This window comes from Elaeis guineensis, chromosome 1, assembly GCF_000442705.2.
Source record: "Elaeis guineensis isolate ETL-2024a chromosome 1, EG11, whole genome shotgun sequence".
Lineage (NCBI taxonomy): Eukaryota > Viridiplantae > Streptophyta > Magnoliopsida > Arecales > Arecaceae > Elaeis > Elaeis guineensis.
The window spans coordinates 174,282,668-174,302,963 of record NC_025993.2 but is presented as its reverse complement, the minus strand read 5'-3'; the positions used below and the strand labels follow the sequence as shown (position 1 = coordinate 174,302,963).

Genomic DNA, 20,296 nt, shown 5'->3' with positions numbered 1-20,296 from the left:
GTGAGCCAATAAATTCTAGGCAGGACTGTGATTTGTAGTTAATCTACAAAAATTTAAATTTTTTGGTGCATGCATTGTCAAAGACTAATTCCTAAGGAACTTGGGAAGGTATGAGCGATCTTGATAGTATTTCTAAGCCTCTCTTCTTTTGTCTCAACATGAAGATTCTAACTCAGAACTTCTTCTTTCTTTTCGGCAAAATCTTCATTTGGATGGCTTGGTGGTATCCATCCTTCAGATCTTCATCAACATGTTTACAATTAGAAATTTGTCTAATTTCTCTTCCCAAGGGTGTCTGATCTTGCGAAAGTAATAGAATCACTTTTCAAAGGAGCTATTACGAGAGAACTCTATTTCACGGATGTGCAGCAGAATTAACCTACAAAGTCCTGTTGCTTTGCCTCCTACAGCATGGCACAAGAACTCTGGCATTTCTACACTCATTCTATCTACCAATGCAAGTTCCAACATGGCGCTCCTAGAAAGTGAACCTGCTCCAATACCAGCAGTCAAAAACTAAACTCCCACATAATCTCTTGATGTATCTCTTTGCAGTTCGTGCTTATGCGAGCACAGGCTTCCCAAAGTGATCTTCCTCAGGTTACAGCATGATTCTGTGTCAATGCTAGAAGGGACAGAGAGCCTGAGAAAACATAGTATACAACCAAGCATATGAAGATTAAGAAAGAACAAACTTTCTATTGCCCTCAAATCATAGGATAAAAGAATTTAAACTAGTTTAGGCAATATTGCTGTTTGTAATTGGAAAGATCCCAATCCCCATAATGCAACCAACCCTTTAACATATGATGAACAATTTCTATTGATAAAACCCAAAAAACCCAGATGCTTTTTATTCAATTCAACCAATACGTATCCAAACATAACATATCTTACAATTAGCCCAAACCAGCAAGCCACATTGGGAGAGCACTTTCTTCCTTCATTGTAGGAGGGATGGCGGGAAAAAACAACTACCTGGTGCTCAGCCAATGCATCTATGAAAAAAGAAAGGTTATAGGAAAAAGAGAGCTCATTACAGAAGGCATCTATGAAAAAACAGTCCTACCTTTACATTCATCTTGTAAGATACCACATTCAAAAAAGGTTACAGGAAAAGGGAGCTCATTACAGAAGGTGCAGCTAACCACATTCTTTTGATCAGATTAACTATACATAGAATATCTGTCCCACATTCAATAGGCTCTCATGGGGAACATTAAAGATCACACTGTTTTCCCTGCAGATTCTCTGAAGGAATGCATAAATGTAATCAACAGCAATCTTTTTAATAATTCCCGAATCCCTTCGAGCCGTCACAATTGTGTTCCCAAAAATGTGGACCACCCCAGCATCCTTGCACCTGTTCAAGAAATCCAATTCTTCCCCCATTGTCTGGCTTGTCTGGCCTGATGATCTTACCAAACTGTTTCCCCCAACTGGGGATTGGGCAGGTATTATAGAATCATGATATGACGAGTAACTTGGATCTATGTTGGAGGAGACTGTATTGCCATTGTCATTCTCAGTAAAAAGGAAATTAGAAGATTTCTCAGTCTGCTGCCCGCATAAGCTATACTCATCAGAATCGGAGTAACCTTCCATCATACTTTCAAGACGAACAAAGAGAGAGATGCTATCAAAAAGCATCTTCTCAAAATCGTCGTCTTTCTTGTGGAGATCTTTATATCCATATCTTGCAACACAGCGGAACATGTGGAAATTCTTCGGGCCAATCCTCTTTACAAGAAACCGCTCTTCTATCGGTACTGTGTAGACCGGGAGGTATTTGACACATACAAAAACAACAACAGAGTGGATGGCAGGGAGATTGGTGATGAAGTGGGAGAAGATGTGAGGAACACCATTTGCCAGTTCTGTGTACACAAAGCCTATCCCAGGGACCCGGACCAAGCCAAGGCTGGGGCCAAGACCCAAGATCCAGGCCATGGAGACCCTACTGTGCATTTCAAACTCATACCGCTTCAAAGTTCCATAGTGCCATACATACATGAGGAGGAGGAAGGCAGCAGCAATGGCCAACGGAACCCAACCACCTTGGTCTATCTTGAAGAGCACTGCAGAAAGGTATGGGAGCTCCACCAGCAAGGAAAGACCAGTGAAGATGGCAACAAGGATCCAGTGGCTGCGCCATACCAACAGCATTATTGGAACCATGAGAAATGTTGTCACCAGCATAACAATCACCACAGCAGTTCCTGTTCATAAAGTATAGAATTTATTTATACATATGAAACAAGCATGGAGAAATTTGATGGAGAGACGCATGCATCTAACACAGATTCTATTTTGCAACGATCAGTTAAAAACCAGATTCTTGCAGAAAACCGAAGATAATTATGGCACAACATGGAATGACATTTCAAAATCATGAAAAACCAATTTGCTGACACCTTCTATTTACAGATTTTACTGCATGCAAATCAGATACATAGATCAACTTATAAATGATCAAATTTCAGCAATGACATACCATGCAGGTGGCAACATTAACTCATCAATTATATATATTCTGTTTGCAAACGTATATCATGGATTATAGGTGTCTACTAAGTTTTTTACAATCAAAGTTCCTCATAGTGTCTTCCACTGATGTTTTCTTTGAAAAAGCCCTCCTGACCCCTGTGATTATGCTTTTGTCTTTTGTTATTCTGAGCATGACGTGATACACCCAGGTGAAGTACTTATCCAAGTTGACTCCACTCACAATTTATCAATTCTCATGGACACTCATGCCCATAAAGAAGTCTGAATCTCAATAAGAGTAAGCAAGGTCTACCATAAAAACCTGAGCTGGCTGGTCTGGGATTACTGAACCAAATCAGTGTAGAACTGGGTTAGTATGCAGGTCTCGTTTGGAGAGGAGATGGAACTGGTCAAAACCAGTCTAGATTGATTCCATGCAGTTTGAACCGGATTTGTCCAGTTCACCCGAGCTAAATCAGTAAATATAAAATCACCTACCTCCTGAATCCCAATCAACCTCTCATTTTCTCATTTTCAAAACCCTAGCCATGCCCCTCTCTCCAATGCCATCACCATCAGCCTTAAGCAGCTCCTCCACCGGTTGCCCTTGCCTATCTCCCTCGTCAAACACCCTCATCTGTCACTCTCACCAAATGTCTTCATCTGACATCCTCGCCAAACACCCTAGCTGGTCGCCTCAGTCAATCGCCCCCATCAAATGCCCTCGCCAGTTGCTGATCTCCCTCATATCTTTCTTTCTGCCATCCCGCCCCCTCCCTCTCTCTCTCTCTCTCTCTCTCTCAATAAGGGTGCTGACACCTTACTGGCGTACCTGTGTCAGTACAAAAAGACACCATACTGACTCGGTGCTTAATCAGTAAAGCATCTGGTACTGATTTTGAGGAGGAGTCAGCCCAAGATAATGACTGATAGCTAGCCATGATAGAAGAGCAACGCACACCTCTAAGAACAGGAAAATAGGACCTTATTCATGTTCTAGAGGTATCAGGGCCTACAAAATCAGGAGAGTATATTTTGACAGTTTAATAGATCACAAAGTTCAACTAATTGCTCAAGCTTTCACTCAGGACTATGATGTTCACTATAACTAGATTTTTGCTCAAGTGTCAAAGAATTGACATCAGTGATGCTTTTATTGTCATGACTGCAGCTCATGGCCAGCCTCTCCATTAGATAGACATGAAAATACCCCCTATTAACCTCTAGATAATGCTAACTATATCTGCTTTGCTATTTCTAGTCTCAAATAAACTCCCCCATGAGGCTTCAGCATTTCCACCACCATCTTAGCTATTGATTTCAGCAAAAGCCATCATGTTCACACTCCTTTGATATAGATCCTCAAAGCATTATAACCTTGTTGTTTTATATTAAGCACAGAATCAGTGTTGGCCATGACCCTTCATTAAGGTTAATTTGAGGCAACATCTCTAATATCGATTCAAAATAGAATATATTAACCCTCTCCAGTTTTTCTTGTGGTTTACATCTCTTCTAGATGGTACCTGATAAAGGAAGAGAAGCATACCTTTGTCTGATTATTGGTGACTTTCTGACTCAGTTACAGCTTACTCTCATACAAGAAATCCCCTTCTGATCCACTCTGTATCATTACCCGGTACACTTTTACTGTTTTACTTACAATCTATTGGAAAAGTAATCATCATATGTCCATGAAGTAGACCAAATTTTGAAGGCTTATTTCATCCATTGTCTTTGTTATGCATTATTGGATACTTCTGATGGATTGTTACTCTCTTGCTCTGTAGCATACTTATTCAAGTTTTAGACCTTTGTTGACTTTAAGCTAATAATTCTTCTGACAAGCATTCCACCACCAACTCCAGCCTCTGGCTGATAGATGCTGTCACATATGAAAATGCTAAGAGCATATTATTCTCTTGTTCAGTGCCACTGCTACAAATGTAAGTGGCCTATGCTTCAGTTTTTAGCTTTTTAACTTTAGCAACTCCATCTCTCTCCAACATTGGTGTTAAACTCACTAATTCTAAGTTATATCAATGTGAAAAGAAATCTTTAAGCATTCAAGTGCTTGATGCACCAGTCCATGCTAAGCTAGTACCGTAACCCAGCACAAGATAGCAGAGCACATATTTTTCATTTAATTTTTAATTAAAAAGATTTTAACCCCTTTATATTTTTCTTGAGTTTCAGCAATGTGTAGTCCATCATTGCTGGCAGATGACAAGCAGGTCCACTACCAATGGCTTTTAAAACTTGTACAATTAATTGTTATCAAAATGTGGTCCTTGATGAGTGGACAAAACTTCTTGAGATAATTGCAGCACCATCAAACATCTTTGCCTTACACCATTGTGTGCTTTATGTATCCATTAGTTAAGTTCTGTCTTTAGTGTACATGAAGTGATGCATTACATGTAAGACCACAGGCTATTCTCAGAAAACATACTGGGTTGTTTCCAAAAACTTTCCGATGCTTTCATTATGTTTCCTGTAGGAAAGACATGAATGAAAGCATGAACGGTAATTTTAAAGTGGGTAATGATGTGGAGTTGCTCAGCAACTCTTGTCATATTACTGCATAGGCCTTTCTTCACAAGTGCAACTATTGTAAGCTAAGCTGTAGTACAGGTACAGCATGGATGAAAGGTTGGGCCATAAGAGGGAAGCAAGTTTACTGCATGAGCAGCACTTAGATGTGAATGTTAAGGTAGAAGTAACAGAATGGGAAGTTTAAGGGCTTCATTAAATGGGGAATTTTAGATGGTATGGTCATATGCAACAGCAAACGGAGGAGATATGGTAGGAAGAGTAGTCTAAATTTCTGTTGAAAGATCAAAAAGAAAAAAATAAAAATCAGAAATCCGCAAGGATAAAAAAGAAAAAGGAAAAAACAACTACATAGCAGTTCTAGGGACTAAAGAAATCCTATATTATGTATCAAAAGAAAAAAAATGAAGGAATGAATGATAAGATAATATGGCAAGTATGTCATAAAATTGTAGGGTGTGTATGCAATTGTCAGATTTTGGAGGAGCATATCTGCAGCTTGCAGATTGTATGAGAGGTATATGTGCATGTTGTACACTTCTCAAGGGATACATTCGCATTTTTCACTTTAGGAAGGGATTAGCAAGCAAAGTACTTTTTGAAGGCTATGTATGCAAAAGTATCTATAAGTATCAAACCTTATGATGATCAGTCACATGACAAGTGTTCCTAACCATTGTCATCATACTAATTCATGTTAACATCTGAGCATATTACAATAAAGAAAATATGTCTTGCAATTAGTGTTGATATGCATGAAATTAAGGCCAGCTTACCATATGCATTTCCAATCTGACTTTTATTTTTGAATCCAGCCGTAACAGCTATGCAAAGAACCATAAGGATCCAATTAATGTCTGGAATATATATCTGACCTAGGAACTTTTTTGATGTATGAACAACTTTGACCCTTGGAAAACAGCCAAGTGCAAGTGCTTGTTTGATTATTGAAAATGTTGCAGATATGGTGGCTTGACTAGCGACCACTGCTGCTGCTGTTGCAATGACAAAAGTTGGCCAGTATATAATACCTATAAAGAATAAAAAATATGTAACCATCCACTCATATAGAAAGTGAGACTTAAAGGGCTCTATGCTGTAAGAGTCAGAAGGGACCTGGAATAGAACGATAGAAAGCATCTAATACATGCCCTCCGTTGCTAACTATGTAAGCAGCTTGTCCAGTGTATGCCAGAAGAAGACAAGGGAACACAATGAGAGTGAAAGCTATCTGCACAGAGAACACATAATCTGAGCTGGCAAAGAGAAAGTTAAGACATCAGTCATAACTGTGTAAATGGATGTACAAACCTGAACAGCTAGGACAGGAAAATGACACAGATCAGCAAATAACGCTTCTGTCCCTGCAAAACAGTGTTGCAGGACAATGCAAGTTAGCTTTCAGGATACCAAGAAAAACATATATGACACACCACAGAAACATACACCAGTTCAGAAGAATCTCACCCGTGATACTAAGCAGAATTCCTCCAAGAGAGGTCCAACTAACCTTCCCTCGTCTAAAATACCGATATATATAAACTGGATTGTAAGCCCTGAGAACAGAACTATCATATTTCCATATGTTCAGAGCACCAATAGCACCAATGAGTATAAACCAGATGAGGACAATGGGAGCAAAAAGCCATCCAACCTTGTCTGTACCATAGTGTTGCATGCTAAATAAACCAACTAATATGACCACAGCAACAAGTATAACCACATCTGAGGCATCGGGATATGAGGAAAAAGAGAAATTAGCCATCCACAATTCAAAAAATGGAAATTTATTAGACGATGAAGAGCCAAAATACAAGAAGTTGGAAAATTCTACTCAAAACAGAGATCTCTAATTCCATGATTTTAGGGACTTTGAAACCGATAATACTATTGAACACCAAATTGTTTAATATAACAACTTGTAACTTTCAAACACACAAAAATATCACAAAGCCTGATGACCTTTTTTTTTTACATGGAAAATGTTACTAAATCTTTTATTCCCAGTCTAGACATAACCTTTGACAGGCATTTGTAATATGTTTGTGATGGACAATTTTCATGGAATGAACAATCCTCATCATCAGATTCAATAAATGAAAAACATTGGCATCATGCCTAAGAGTATAACCGATGTCAAATAGACTGATCATATTACCTAGGCTTATAAGCAACAAAAATGATTTTCTGCAATTGAGAGACTCAAGGGTTCCATGAATTCAAAAGTATGCATCAAAGCAGATATAGGCATGGTTGGGCAAAAAAGATATACCATTACTCATCTTGGGATGGTCAATCTTTATTCCACCTGATGCTGAAAGAACTGCAAAAAAGACAAAATCTTAAATTTTAGAGTTAGAATTTTACAGAGGTTAACAGGGCACTCAGATACAAGATATACATAGAAACGTTTGGAGTAAGATGGCCTTATACAATTAAAAGTATCCTGGAAAATGCTTGTACAATTGAAGAAGCCCCGATGAAATCATACAGATCCAATGACAACTTTTCAAGCACATTCAATGTACAGTGCTCGATGAAATGTCTTTCTTTCCCATGACATATATTTTTAGTCAACAAGATTTTTTATTAATATTATGGAAATGCCTCCACAAAAAAGAGTATTTGAAACTCAATGGAAAACCTCATGAGTTTTAAGTTTTGTTTGGATGCCTTTATAATTAAATCATTTTTTACTTCTTTTTGCTTGTAGGTTTAATCAAAAGAAATATTCAATATTTATTTTAATTGTATTTCGTTGTAAATAATTCTCTAGGAGGTGGCAACCAGAGAAAATAGCAAAACATGAAATTTTATTACTGAAGAGACTTAAGATTTTTTTCATTATTTTAAGCCATGCATGCAGTACGCACATAAGATTATAAGTTCCTTTTGCAAAATGAGAACTTCCAATTAATGTATTTCATCAGTGCATCTGGAACCTATGAAGCATAGACATGGATACATGATATGGATATGCCAATACGGTAAATCTTACAAGACACAATATGCCTAGGTTGCATCAAGAAATTACATAGTTGCATTTGTACATGCATACGTAGCTACATACACAGGTGTAAATATATGTATTTGAAAAAAAATCCATACAGCATAGTAGGCTGTCAAAATAACAGTCCATACGTTATATGTTAGCATCAAGTTTTACAAGCTTATCACTTGTCATTATTCAAACCCATAAACCTTGATGCATACTTCATATTTTATATTAATACCATCTACTCCAACAATGCTGACTCACCATTAAAAGATTAGAATTGAAAAAGAGAAAGAAAGAAAACACCCATCACATTTTTGGAAGCATCAAGGCAGCATCTTGAGTGCATCCAATAAGTACTTGGAATGTTTTTTATTTTAGAATAGAATGTTCAACACAAGTATCAGAAACGTATCTGAGAAGTACCCAACAAATATCAGAATCCGATACATATCCATATGGAAATGGCATGTGGTTTGAAGTATCCGGGCTTCATAGACGCAAATACAGCCATAAATTTCAAAAAAATACATGTTGAAACTTAAGAAGCAAAAAATCTTGTTGGGCATCAACCCTTGTGCATGAGTGTGAATGTTTTTAGGGAAAAATAAGTAGATATACAGGATTCAACCCATTATATGGGTCAATGCACAGCACACATAACACCTCTTATATGTAATTAGCATGTAACTTCAAAATTAGAATGAAAATATACATGACAGCACCAAAGAAAAAGATGGGTGTACCATGTATAAGGCTATAGGGCCTACTGGTGAACAAGTATGATGACCTACATCTCGATAAAAACTCCCCATTTTACAAAATATAACATACTGAATATCCTATTTAAAAAAGACAGGGAATTGATGGATCATATCCTTCACATATCAACAAGTGAATCACACAAATAGAAAAATCCACATAAATTTTAAAGCAAATTATATAATAAAATGAATTTCTAATACCAAATCTCTATGTTTGACAAGTATTATAAGTTATAACCATTCATTGAAGCACTCTTCCACTATACCAGTCACATGCATACCATACAATGGTTGACATAGCATCCATCAAACAATATTTCCTCTTAAATTATGTAATCTTAAGCACCCATAAGCCAGATACAATGGTGAAAATAATCCAATTCCAAGAATCTAATTGATTGACAAAGGATATGGACAGCCCACAGAAATGATTAGTGTTTTATGATATGATAGATCACCATGCTGGTCCTCTACAAACCCACCAATCTAAGAAGACAGACCAACCATATGTCCACGCTAGATCATCCAAAATAGAGAGAGCAAAAATAAAGAGTTATACTCAGCAAAGGAACAAAAATGTTGAATTGGACTCTTGAGATGCATGACATTTAATTGGTGGACATTTTTGAGCAAAACTTGTCAAGATGCAATGCTAGTTGTGAAAAGCAAAACACTAAAATAAATGACCATGTTAGCAAAAAGAATAAAAATAATAATAACAATAGTGATGATAATGGCGATGATGATGAAGCCAATGCATCCAATTCTCACTAAGGCATGCTACTAAATACATGTGCAACTTCCATGATTTACACCCAAGGTGACATAATCACCCCAAAACCAGAAGTTTTTGGAGTCTTAATGGCACAGACCCTCAGCATAGATTTAGGAGGCAATAAATGGAGGAAGAAGTTGGGGCACTAGCAGCAGTAGAAGCTTGATAATCATGAAATCTGGAATCTGATTATGGAATAGAGATTTGTTTGGACTACCAAAAAGGACGCTCACTTTGTAAGAAGTGAGATTGCCAACACGAAAATTTATTCAGACTATTGCAAATAATGTGGACTTTCTGTGAACTAAGTACAATGTATAATGCATGTGTCTGCACAGGTTTATGCAGCACTGACTGTCAGGGAAAAAAAACTCGAAGAACAGGAGATCTTTGACTAAAAATATTGCTGTAATGAAAGATATGAACAACATTAAGGAACAAATCTTTGCAACTAAGGGAGCCAATAAGCTGTTGGATATGGTTACAGAAAAAATATTGTAAACAAGACCCAGTATTCCTCGACAAAAAAGAAAAAAATATATATTAACCTAAATTACCATCACCAGGAGCTTATGTAAATGGATACACGAAGGGAATTACTGGAAACAAGTTCACTAAAGATGATGTACATAGAAAAACAATACAGTTGAGCTACTAAGCAAAGGAAAAGTAAAACACAGAACAAACTGACCTGATATAGCTGGAGTAAGTATCCCATCTCCAATTGCCATACATGTGCCAACAAGAACAAGAATAAGAAGAGCATTCTTTTTATAAGAATGTTCCTCTAACCATCTCTTGATTTTTGCTGCTAATGAATTCTCATCATATGTCTGATGACTATATGTTGTTAGTTCTTCATCTGTTCTATGTTGGTTGGGAATAGTAATTATTTTTGCATGGCGGCAGAGTAGTGAGTATAAAGCAAATGTACCACCTGCACATAACAAAGTAACATTCATAATTTTTCAGTATGTATAAGAAGGAAAAGACAGCAGCCAAAGAGAATGAAGGTTTCATATTTAAGAGCCCATAATATTAGTGACAACAATGTACAATATTCAGGTTTGCATTTTATTTTTTCTACAACAAATTGAATCAGCAGTCCACATATATTAACTTCCACAAATTTATGTCAAAACCTATATGTGATAAGCAATCTAAATCTGTCATCCAGTAAAATAAGGTACGTATCATATTGTATACACATAGTGACAAGTATTAAGAATAATCAGCACAATACCAACTGCTTCTGCATGGAAGCTATGATGTTGGAGTTGAAGCATAAGATCATTGATAGACACTGAAAAATGCATACTGCAGAGAGAATATTTAAGTGGGTTTGTAACCTAAGTTTGCTGAACGGTACATAGACATAAGAAGGATATTCGCTAAAGGGATTACCTTGGAGAGAATCTAGAGTGAGCATTAGAACTATCATGTGATGTAGAAAACTGAATTAACAGTTCCCAGGCCATGTATAATTGCAACACTCATAAGAGGCTAAGGACCTTATATTCCCCTTGATGGGGTCTCAATATCCAACAAATTAGCAATGACTGATAGGGCTGATTGATGATGAGTGCCTCTTTGCTTAGATCTATAAAGGCCATATAGAAGGAAAAAGGAATTAAAAAAGATGAGTTCGGAAGAAAAGGCAGCCAAAAAAGCTTACTGCAAGCTACTTCTTGGATAGAAGTTCTATGCTTCTACCTTCTTCTAATCAAGAATAATGATGACTAAATTCAATTGTTTGTAACCATCATAAAATCCTTTTGGAGATATTCATCTTCCAGGAGAAACAAGTAAGGTATCCAGGCATCGTGACATCTTCAATGGATCTCTCATCTTAAATGTTTCTTTGATGCCCAGCTTCACAACATATTGGACATATTGGCAAGGTGTTCGATATCAACTCACAACATATCATATTTGGAGAAAAAAAAGAGAAGCATCAAGACTGCTGCAGGTCTCTCCAAGAACCCTCATGTTTATCTATCTATTTCTAAGTCTATATAAACCTTTACATATATTTATGCAGAACAAACCATGAAAACAAAATGGTAAGCATTAGAAGCGTGGATCGTTTGTACTGTTAGTTATAACTGCTTCTGTAAATATGACATAAAAAGGGCATTCTAGTGTATGAGGCTCCCACTATTGCTAGGTCTAGGGGGGGTCCAGAGAGGCTATTTCCATGTTTCGAACCCATGACACCAAAGTCATACTAGTGCAATCTTACCATTGTATCAAGGCCTGCCCTCTTTTTGGTAAATATGAACATGTGGCTAAAAATGTGCTTATTGTAAAAAATGCTATCTATGAGAGCCTATGGACTATTCTGAGTGTGAAGTTTGGGCCATCACCCACAAATGAGTTGATCATTGCTACAACATCCCAATACTTGCTCCTAAAGTTCATGACATTGGGACGGCATTTATATTCCTAAGTGTCTTGTGATAGCATAAGGGTCTAAGTGCAATATATCAATTTGTTAATTGTGAAACTTCTTTACATTTAACTACCTCAAAATGTTCTTCATGGTGACACATAATTTCACCAGACCCATTGACATGTCATACCATCACAGCATTAGAATCCTCTTTGCCATTGATTCATCTGAAACATAGCATTACTAGACAGATTTTCTCTCTTTTTTTATGTATGTGTGCTTGTGGCATTAATTGATACTGAATACTGTCAAAAATCTTTTGAAATTTCTTTTTTACTTTGTTCCTTTTAGCTCTAGATTCATGATAACCATATTCTTTTGGGTTACAGTCATACTGAAATTGCATCAGTATTTTTTCTAGCATCTTAGTTAAAAGGATTGATTTCTTTTCCACATGCAATTCGCTGTATATGTATTACTTGGATATAGCAAAAACAAACATAAGAAACCAAAAATGGAGAATGACAGTGTACCTTGACCATTGTCATTTGCCCTCAACACTACGAAGACATATTTAAGGAGTGGGATGAGAGTAAGGGAGTATATGATTAAAGAAAGAGCTCCAATAACATCCTCTGGATCTTTTGCCCCATTAGGAAATGTATTGCAAAAAACATATAGCGGTGATGTGCCCAGATCTCCAAATACCACACCTAGGCTCTGAAATGCGAGCCTTAAAATTAAAATCAATGAGAATTTCTGCATGGAAGAACAAAGCATGTCAGCAGATCGATATGCTTCAATGACTAGATCACAAGCATGAGTTTGAGCAATTTTTTTTAAAAAGAAAAATGAACACAGCACTTAGATCAGCTTGTGACTAAGAGATTCTACAAGTAAAAGACGATTATGTTTTTCTTCTTATTAGAAAAAAATTGAGAAGCTCTAGAAGTCAGAATAACAATTTTCTGAAGAACTTACAATTTCACATTTCTCAGGAGATCAGAACGTATGAAGTAAAGAAACTGAATAATCATAAATCATGTGAATCATCAAAATGCCCCTTGCTATTTTTTTTCCCCCAAATAATTCATATATCAGTCTTCAACATGGTCTTTAGTGAAGTTATAGCATTTAGTTCCATCTCAAACACAGGTTAGCAAAGTACCCAAAAAGGAAGCATATTAACCAATAACATGACAATCAGTAAGAATGAATTTGCCTTCCTTCACTTCCTGCTCAAAAAAAAAAAAAAACCCTAATAACCATGATAGAGATCTAAATCAGACAAGATTTCAGACAGATGTTAGCTGTTATATGTTCACTAAGTTGAATTATCAGATCTGATTTAATAAATGAAGAGATTCCACTAACAATACAGGAGTATAGAACTGGAATTAAGAAATGGAGAAAAGATAATAAAAGATGGTGCATCTGAAAGAAAGTGGTCATTCTACTTCTGCTCAATTATTGGAAAAGAAAACCGAATCTTGTTGTAAAGAAAAACAGTAAAGTAATATAAACTATAGCATGGACTCAAAATGGAAAATTGAAGTAAACCTTTTCTCTGTACATATTTTTAAGCCGACCAGCCTCTTCCTCCATGGGCTGATCGAGGTTTTGATCCAAAACCCACATACTCCCTTTATTCGTCTCCTCATTCACCATCTCCGACGCCATGAAATCCCAACTCCTTCAGCACACTCTTTCGATATCTCTGCTCCTCGAAGCGGCCCAAATCAACACCCAATATCTAAATCGCTGATAGCAACTCGTTCACATCATAAACAGGCACCAAAAGCACATCTGACCTTGGGTGGAGAGAGGTATTTCTGTGGATTTGAGATAGGGTCCAAGCGGCCCAAAATAAGAGACTTGGAGAGTAGCAACACATGCAACTGGAAAGCAAGATGCTAAATTTGACACAGAACCCATTCCCGTATCACAAAAAGCATCCAAAGATCCGAACTTTTCCGGGTGGGAAGAAATAAGATCGCCAATAAACTAAAAATCCACCAAGAAAACACCACCTTTGCTCGATTCCAGAGGCAAAGCCCACGGATTTCTGGAGCTCTGACACCAGGCAGCTCCAAAAGTCGATCTTTGGCCAGTAATCGGGCGGCAGTTGTCACCAGGAAGGCAGCGAAGACAGAGGAGGATGGATAGGCGCTTGCGGAGCTTGGAGTGCTCCCAGGTGGCACCGGGGGAGGCGGGCGTGGTCCCCTGGAGGGGAGAGGCGATAAGGGCGTCGTTGCGAGGATTTGTTAGGTTTAGGATCGCAGGAAGGGTGGGGTACGAGCGGGAAGAGAGCGACAGGAGATTTCTACCCCCATGATGGAGCGGGCTGGATTTTATAGAGAGAGAGAGAGAGAGAGAGAGAGAGAGCGGATGGTGTTTTACTCCCTTCTATTGGCGTGGTTAACTCCAAACTGCACTAAAGTATTTTCTAAAAAACAATGGTATAGTGGTGGTACCGCGAATACAGTCTAAGATTTCGGATTTAACCATTGATTGATTAATAAATTACTAGAATCTTAACAAGCATTGTTCTAAATAAACCAAAATTTTTTGCGTTAGAACCCTCTTGCAACCCCTCGTGCGATCACGACCGTCCACGTATGGACCGAGCAGAGCCTCTATTGCGTGAGAAAGAGACGCGGTGGATTGCATGCTTTGTGGACATCAAGCATCATGTTCTTGGGATCCATTGGGTTGGGATTATTCTGATATAAAAAAAATGAATCACATATTACATTATTATATTTGATATAAAAAAATAAAAAAAAATAAAAAAATTGGTAGATCATATGTTTATTTTCGAGAGAAAAAATATAAAATAAATATTATGAAGAGTTGATATTTCTTAAATTTGCAAGTGATGATAATATATATTTAGATAAAAATATTTTTAATAAAATTATATATATAATTATTGAATTGATTGTGATAATTTTCTTAATTCATTCAATAAAATATTTTTATAAAAAAAATTAATGTGAATATGATATTATGAAAAAAGTTATGTGATTATATTCATGATATAAAATTGATTGCAGATGACAAACTATCATGATATAAAAAAATTATTTTGTATCGAAGAGTATATTTGTAAATTTAATCATATTTCTATATAGAGTTATCTTCAATTAAATATAATAATCTTCTTCCAATGTTATTTTTCAAAGTAATTAAACTAAATGTAGTAAATATTATTTTCTTTTATAATTATTTTTCTAGATAAATGATTCCAACGAATCATCAGATTGCCCCATAATCTGATGCATCCTAACCAAATAGTAGAAATTCTAATGAGATCTCTCTTGAAAAGTAATTCATAAAGTTGAAGATTGTCAAGGAGTAATTTTTTTTTTAAAGGACCTGATAAAAAAAAATGAACTTAAGAGAGCTATTAACGTGAAAAGTAGGTTTTTTTTTTTTAATCATGAGAAGATGTTATATCCTCCATGAAATGACTATCTAGATTAAGCTGCTATAGTCTTGGACATAACTTTTGTTTCCCTATGGCTTTCGTTGATTATACGGAGGTGGTGTAATATGTCTTTAATTCTCCTCGTTTGCATTCATATTTCAGACATTATTTAGTGCCAATTTAATAGTCGAGATTGGGTTTGAAATGGCTATCTATAGCCACTAATCTGTGGTCAATTTTAAAAGTAAATAATCAGAAAAAAAATATATTTTTGTGAGAGTCCGAATTGTGATCCTTGTTTGATAGGCTAGGTGAAGTGAAATGCAAATTATGAATTTTTTTTACTTGTTATATATAGTTATTCTCAAAAAAAAATTGTTATATATAGTTTTTAAGATAGAGATCAATGTTTGTAAATTTAGAAGGTCGGCAAATTATATCTAAAAATTATAAAAAATATTTATAAGAATGGCAACAAGTTCAATAGAAACTAGATAGACTATTACTTACAAATTTTTTTTGTACTTGAGATAGAGCATATAGAGTCTCAACGTAGAACGAAATGGATAGAGTTAAACAAGACATGTTGGACCAGATAAATCAGATAAAATTATAAAAATTATTTTTTATTTTATTTTTTAGAAAAAATTGGATATATATATATATATATATATATATATATGGTAGATTTTATTATTATTCTATTTTAGAGAGAGAGGGAGAGCATCTGCATAAGGGGGGCGCAAAAAGGGGTAGAGTAATCAGTTTCTCCAAAAATTATACTTTTGAAAGAAATTTTTGACAATCGTCACCTACCCTATTGTGCTATTGGAGTGGTGGATCACTGAGACCAGAATTTGAGCGTGTCGGATAGAAATGACAAGCTGAGTGAGTGGGTCAACCGTCTCTAGGGACCATCCTATCATCCAGACAACAACGTGGCGCCTAAAGTTTCTTTTTTTTCTTTTCGATAAAGAAGCAACTCCATTAATGGATAACTTTTGGCACAACCCAAAAACAAGGTTTCCTGCTATTAACACAGAACAAAATAGACAGCAGAAAAATAAAATAATATGGGACAGCAAGAAAAATATTGACTGAGGGACTGCATACAAATATATGTAGGAAATCTGAAGTGACCATATATTGGAGTAGAGGATAACTTGCAGAACTTCAGTAGGGAGTTTAAGCCACAGAATGCATAGTTGAATACCATCAAAAACTTTAGAAGCAGTAATTGTATAACAATAGGTGTACTGCACTCTTACAAATATGGAACCGAAAGTTATTAAGTATAGCTTGTGCATTAGTCATTGCTAAGTGAACATCAAACCGGACAATTTTTGGTTGCATATAATTAATTATATAATTGTCTTTGTTGCAATTTAAATTACTGTAACCATCTCACATTTAATACTGAAATTACTAAAACTATCTATGAACTCGATAGCCCAATTTGGAAGTTGTTGTGTGGCTCAACAGCACCCATGCACCACCCACTTCCTCATCTGCTACATTGATTTTTGATAGCTACATGTGAACTAGGTAGTGATTTGATAAATGTTTGATGGCAATGTGCTTTAATATTTGATTCAAGATATGGTTAGAACTTAGAGACAAATGTTACGGTCCAAATGAAGTAGTTTGAAAATTGAAAATTATCAAGATAGCATATACTATTAGTCTCTTATTATTACTTTTGCTATGCAATCATCACTTTAAGTTAACATATATAATGTAAAGATGTACATTGCTTCTCTTGAAAGGATTGAGTATCTAGTCAAACACATAATTAAGTGGACACTTATCGAAGATCCATATTGTTGACTATGGTATATACTACTGAAAATATGGAAACTTCAAGGCACATTTTGGTGGTCTCTAACCTATATATCAAGTAGACACAAAAATTAGTGACTAAAGTTATATGAGACTATATTTTGTTATGATAATGAACAAGTATGTAGATCTTTGATTTGAGTGCTAGGTGATTATTGATTTTTGACCTAAAAGAAGTTCATCTCCTCTCCTTTCAAGAGGAGCAAAATGCATATCCATGTTATCAGAAAATTATATCAAATTAATTATATTACTCGACATTTAATAATTGTAATACAATTTATACTCGTAGCGATTTAGCTATACATTATATTATAATGACTTGATATTATTCTGCAAGTTATAGTCTTATATATGTAACAATATTTTTATGACATACATCATATTCAATGGTTTTGATCTTGAATAATTTGGATACTCTACTATTGATTTTGAGTCGTTAACCACTTTTTCAAGAAATCCAACTCTAATATTTTTCGATAGCAAGAGAAAAATGGTTGATTACTATTTAGATTTGAATTGACCAAATTTGTACAATCCCTAAAAAGTTACAGTATCAAAGAAGTTTCCTATAACTAAAATTATACATGATTCACACTCCTCCCAAAACTTATAACCTCATTATGCATGAATGGCGTTTGTTCATAATATTAACTAGTCAGCCAGAGATATAGTAAAGCATATTTTTAAGATCTTAGATGAGTTTTACACCATCGCTCATCGAACAATAGACTTTATGATGGGAGCCTGCAACTTTTCCCTGCACATCGCAACGTTACATGAAAATCCAAGTAAAAGGTGTTGCAAATGGCATTGATCACAATATAGACAACTAAGTACAATACAACGTACACCATTCAAGATCCAACCATCTGTATAAATTGCGTACTATTCTTAAAAAACTCGAGATGGCCTCAGTCCACGCGCACATGTTCATCTAATGGCACGTAGGATCTCAGGCACCATTTAACGTGCTGCGCCCATCAAAGTTAGCCACCTTTTTCTCCATCCAGGGTCCCTTTCTTCTTATTTTGTCCTTGGTTTGCTTGCGTTGGTGTCGCACTTTGTCCATCCTCATACCCATCATGGTGGTCTTTCCCGTCTTCCCTTCGTTAGATCTTCTCTTCTTTCCGAAGAGATTCGTCGCCCGACAAAACAGACGACTTCGACCAACGACCGAATAATGCCCGATGGTGCGCCTTCTGATCTTTATCTGTCTCTCTCCTCGTCATGACTACATTCCTTTAAGCTACGATCAAGAGGATTTTCTTTTTTTTTTTCCTATCACCTATGACCAAGATTTCAAAATGTTTAAATTAAATAAGAATTTAGGTGATTATGTAGGCGCGACATCGCGCACTGTAGATTTTTTGGATGCATCGCATCCAACATTTGCAGTACCAATCATGCTGTACCATTTATGTCGAGTCGATATATAATATGAAAAACGTGCCGGTACTTGATATGCTGCATTACTATTTTCACGGATATATCAATACTAAAAGAGAATGGTTGTGATGTAGGCACTGATATCAATACGATAATTTTGTGTCACATCACTTGTCAACCAGATTTTCGGCCATGTTATCATATCTATTTTCTTATTTCTTCTTTTTCAAAAAAAAGACGGAAGGCTGAAGTCTAAAACAGTGTTGAGCCAGAGCAGAGAGATGGAGCCTTTCGCGATAAATTAACATGATTAGAGGAAAAGTTTAGAATTGAAGAGCTGGAGAATCCGATGTCTCTCGGGAAAGGATGCTGGACTACGCCTTGTCCAATTGATTCATGAAACCGTACTCTCAGAATCTCCAGAATGATTTTGTCGGACTAATGCAGTCATTGTTGTCCTCAGCTCGTGACGTGCAATAGCAAGCCCAGCGGATGGTAGAGAAATTATTGGAATTAATGCAGCATATAGTGTATTACCTTTGTGGTTACGAATAATAATAAACCCAACTCCCGCTGAATCGGGATGAACAGGATGCATCTGAGTTGATTTTGATGAAATCTGATTGTGAAGGCTTCCAAGCAATAATAAGTTTACGAGATGTCAGACCAAAGATGATGGGAATGGTAGGGATTGAAGGAACCAAACTACAAAGAGAGAAGCAGGGAGATTATTCCCAACCAATTTCCTTAATCGCTTTCATTGTAGAGATCTTTGATCGGTGCTTGTAGCATCAGCAAAACAATGATAAGCAAAAATATTAGATACAAAAGCTCCCAAAACTTAAAAGCCTATTCAGCATTTATTTTATTTATTATTTATATTTTTAAAATTAAATTTTATAAATTGAAATAAAAATATGAATGGTGCTATTATTTTTATTTTTTTATTTTATTATTATTTTTAAAAAATAAAAATAAGAAAAAAAATTATTATTAAAAAAATATATTTTTGCCACTAATATCACCTCCACCACCATCAATATTATTTTACCACTATTTTAGTTATCCTTTTCAATATCTCTAGTATTGTTGCGGCCTTCACCATACCACCACCACAACCATCATTCCTTTTGCCATATCATTAGCATCTCTATTACCACTATTATCTGCGATCATATCATCATCACCATTATCATTGTCTTTATCACGTAGATGACACTTTCACCACCATTTCTACCATATTACCACTATCATTATGTTGGCCCCACCATGCTATGGAGCCTGTGCCATCATTATTATTGTCACTGTCTACCCTCATTATATAGCCATCACCCCCGCCACCAGCACCTCCACTACATCCACTACATCCACTACTACTACCACCTCCATCAACATTACCGTATTTATATTTTAAAAATAATAAAACTAAATATATTTATATTTTTAGATTTAAAAAAATAAAAATAGAATTTTATTTTATTTCTAAAAGTAGAAAAATGAAAGTAATGCTAGAATGGCATCTAACCATGGTAAGCATATGCAGAAGAAAAACAAAGATAATTTTATGTTTTTTTTTTTTTTTTTGTATAGACGGACGGTCACATCAGTCTGATGTGAGAGCAGCTCAACCAATCAAGATACAAAAAATTTTGCAAGGCCAGCGAGCAATCCC

At 35.8% G+C, this 20,296-nt stretch overlaps 1 protein-coding gene across 3 annotated transcripts; it reads right to left on the bottom strand.

The window, feature by feature from the left end:
* Positions 1–1,052: 1,052 nt before the first annotated feature.
* LOC105039679 (probable potassium transporter 11) lies at positions 1,053–14,296 on the bottom strand. Of its 3 annotated transcripts, XM_010915916.4 has the most exons (10): positions 13,997–14,295; positions 13,527–13,798; positions 12,500–12,725; positions 10,266–10,511; positions 7,313–7,381; positions 6,508–6,765; positions 6,352–6,404; positions 6,157–6,271; positions 5,817–6,071; positions 1,053–2,219 (listed from the first exon to the last, which is right to left on the bottom strand). In XM_010915916.4, the coding sequence occupies exons 2-10, from the start codon at positions 13,644–13,646 to the stop codon at positions 1,171–1,173; spliced, it is 2,391 nt and encodes a 796-aa protein (XP_010914218.1). In that variant the 5' UTR covers positions 13,647–13,798; positions 13,997–14,295; the 3' UTR covers positions 1,053–1,170. The 3 variants fall into 3 exon arrangements, with proteins under 3 accessions (XP_010914218.1, XP_010914220.1, XP_010914219.1); XM_010915918.4 differs by having other exon boundaries at positions 5,817–6,035; positions 13,527–14,296; XM_010915917.4 differs by having other exon boundaries at positions 7,313–7,363; positions 13,527–14,295.
* Between the last annotated feature and the right edge of the window lie 6,000 nt (positions 14,297–20,296).

What these genes read in the sequence shown, in the direction of transcription:
- LOC105039679 (XM_010915916.4), bottom strand. Translation starts at nt 13,646, where the DNA reads ATGGCGTCGGAGATGGTGAATGAGGAGACGAATAAAGGGAGTATGTGG. An exon ending in ACTTACTCCAGCTATATCAG is followed by an intron (nt 7,382 to 10,265) that starts GTCAGTTTGTTC and finishes CTAAAATTTAAG; the next exon opens with ATTTTGTCTTTTTTGCAGTT. An exon ending in TCAGATTGGAAATGCATATG is followed by an intron (nt 2,220 to 5,816) that starts GTAAGCTGGCCT and finishes CTTTATGAACAG; the next exon opens with GAACTGCTGTGGTGATTGTT.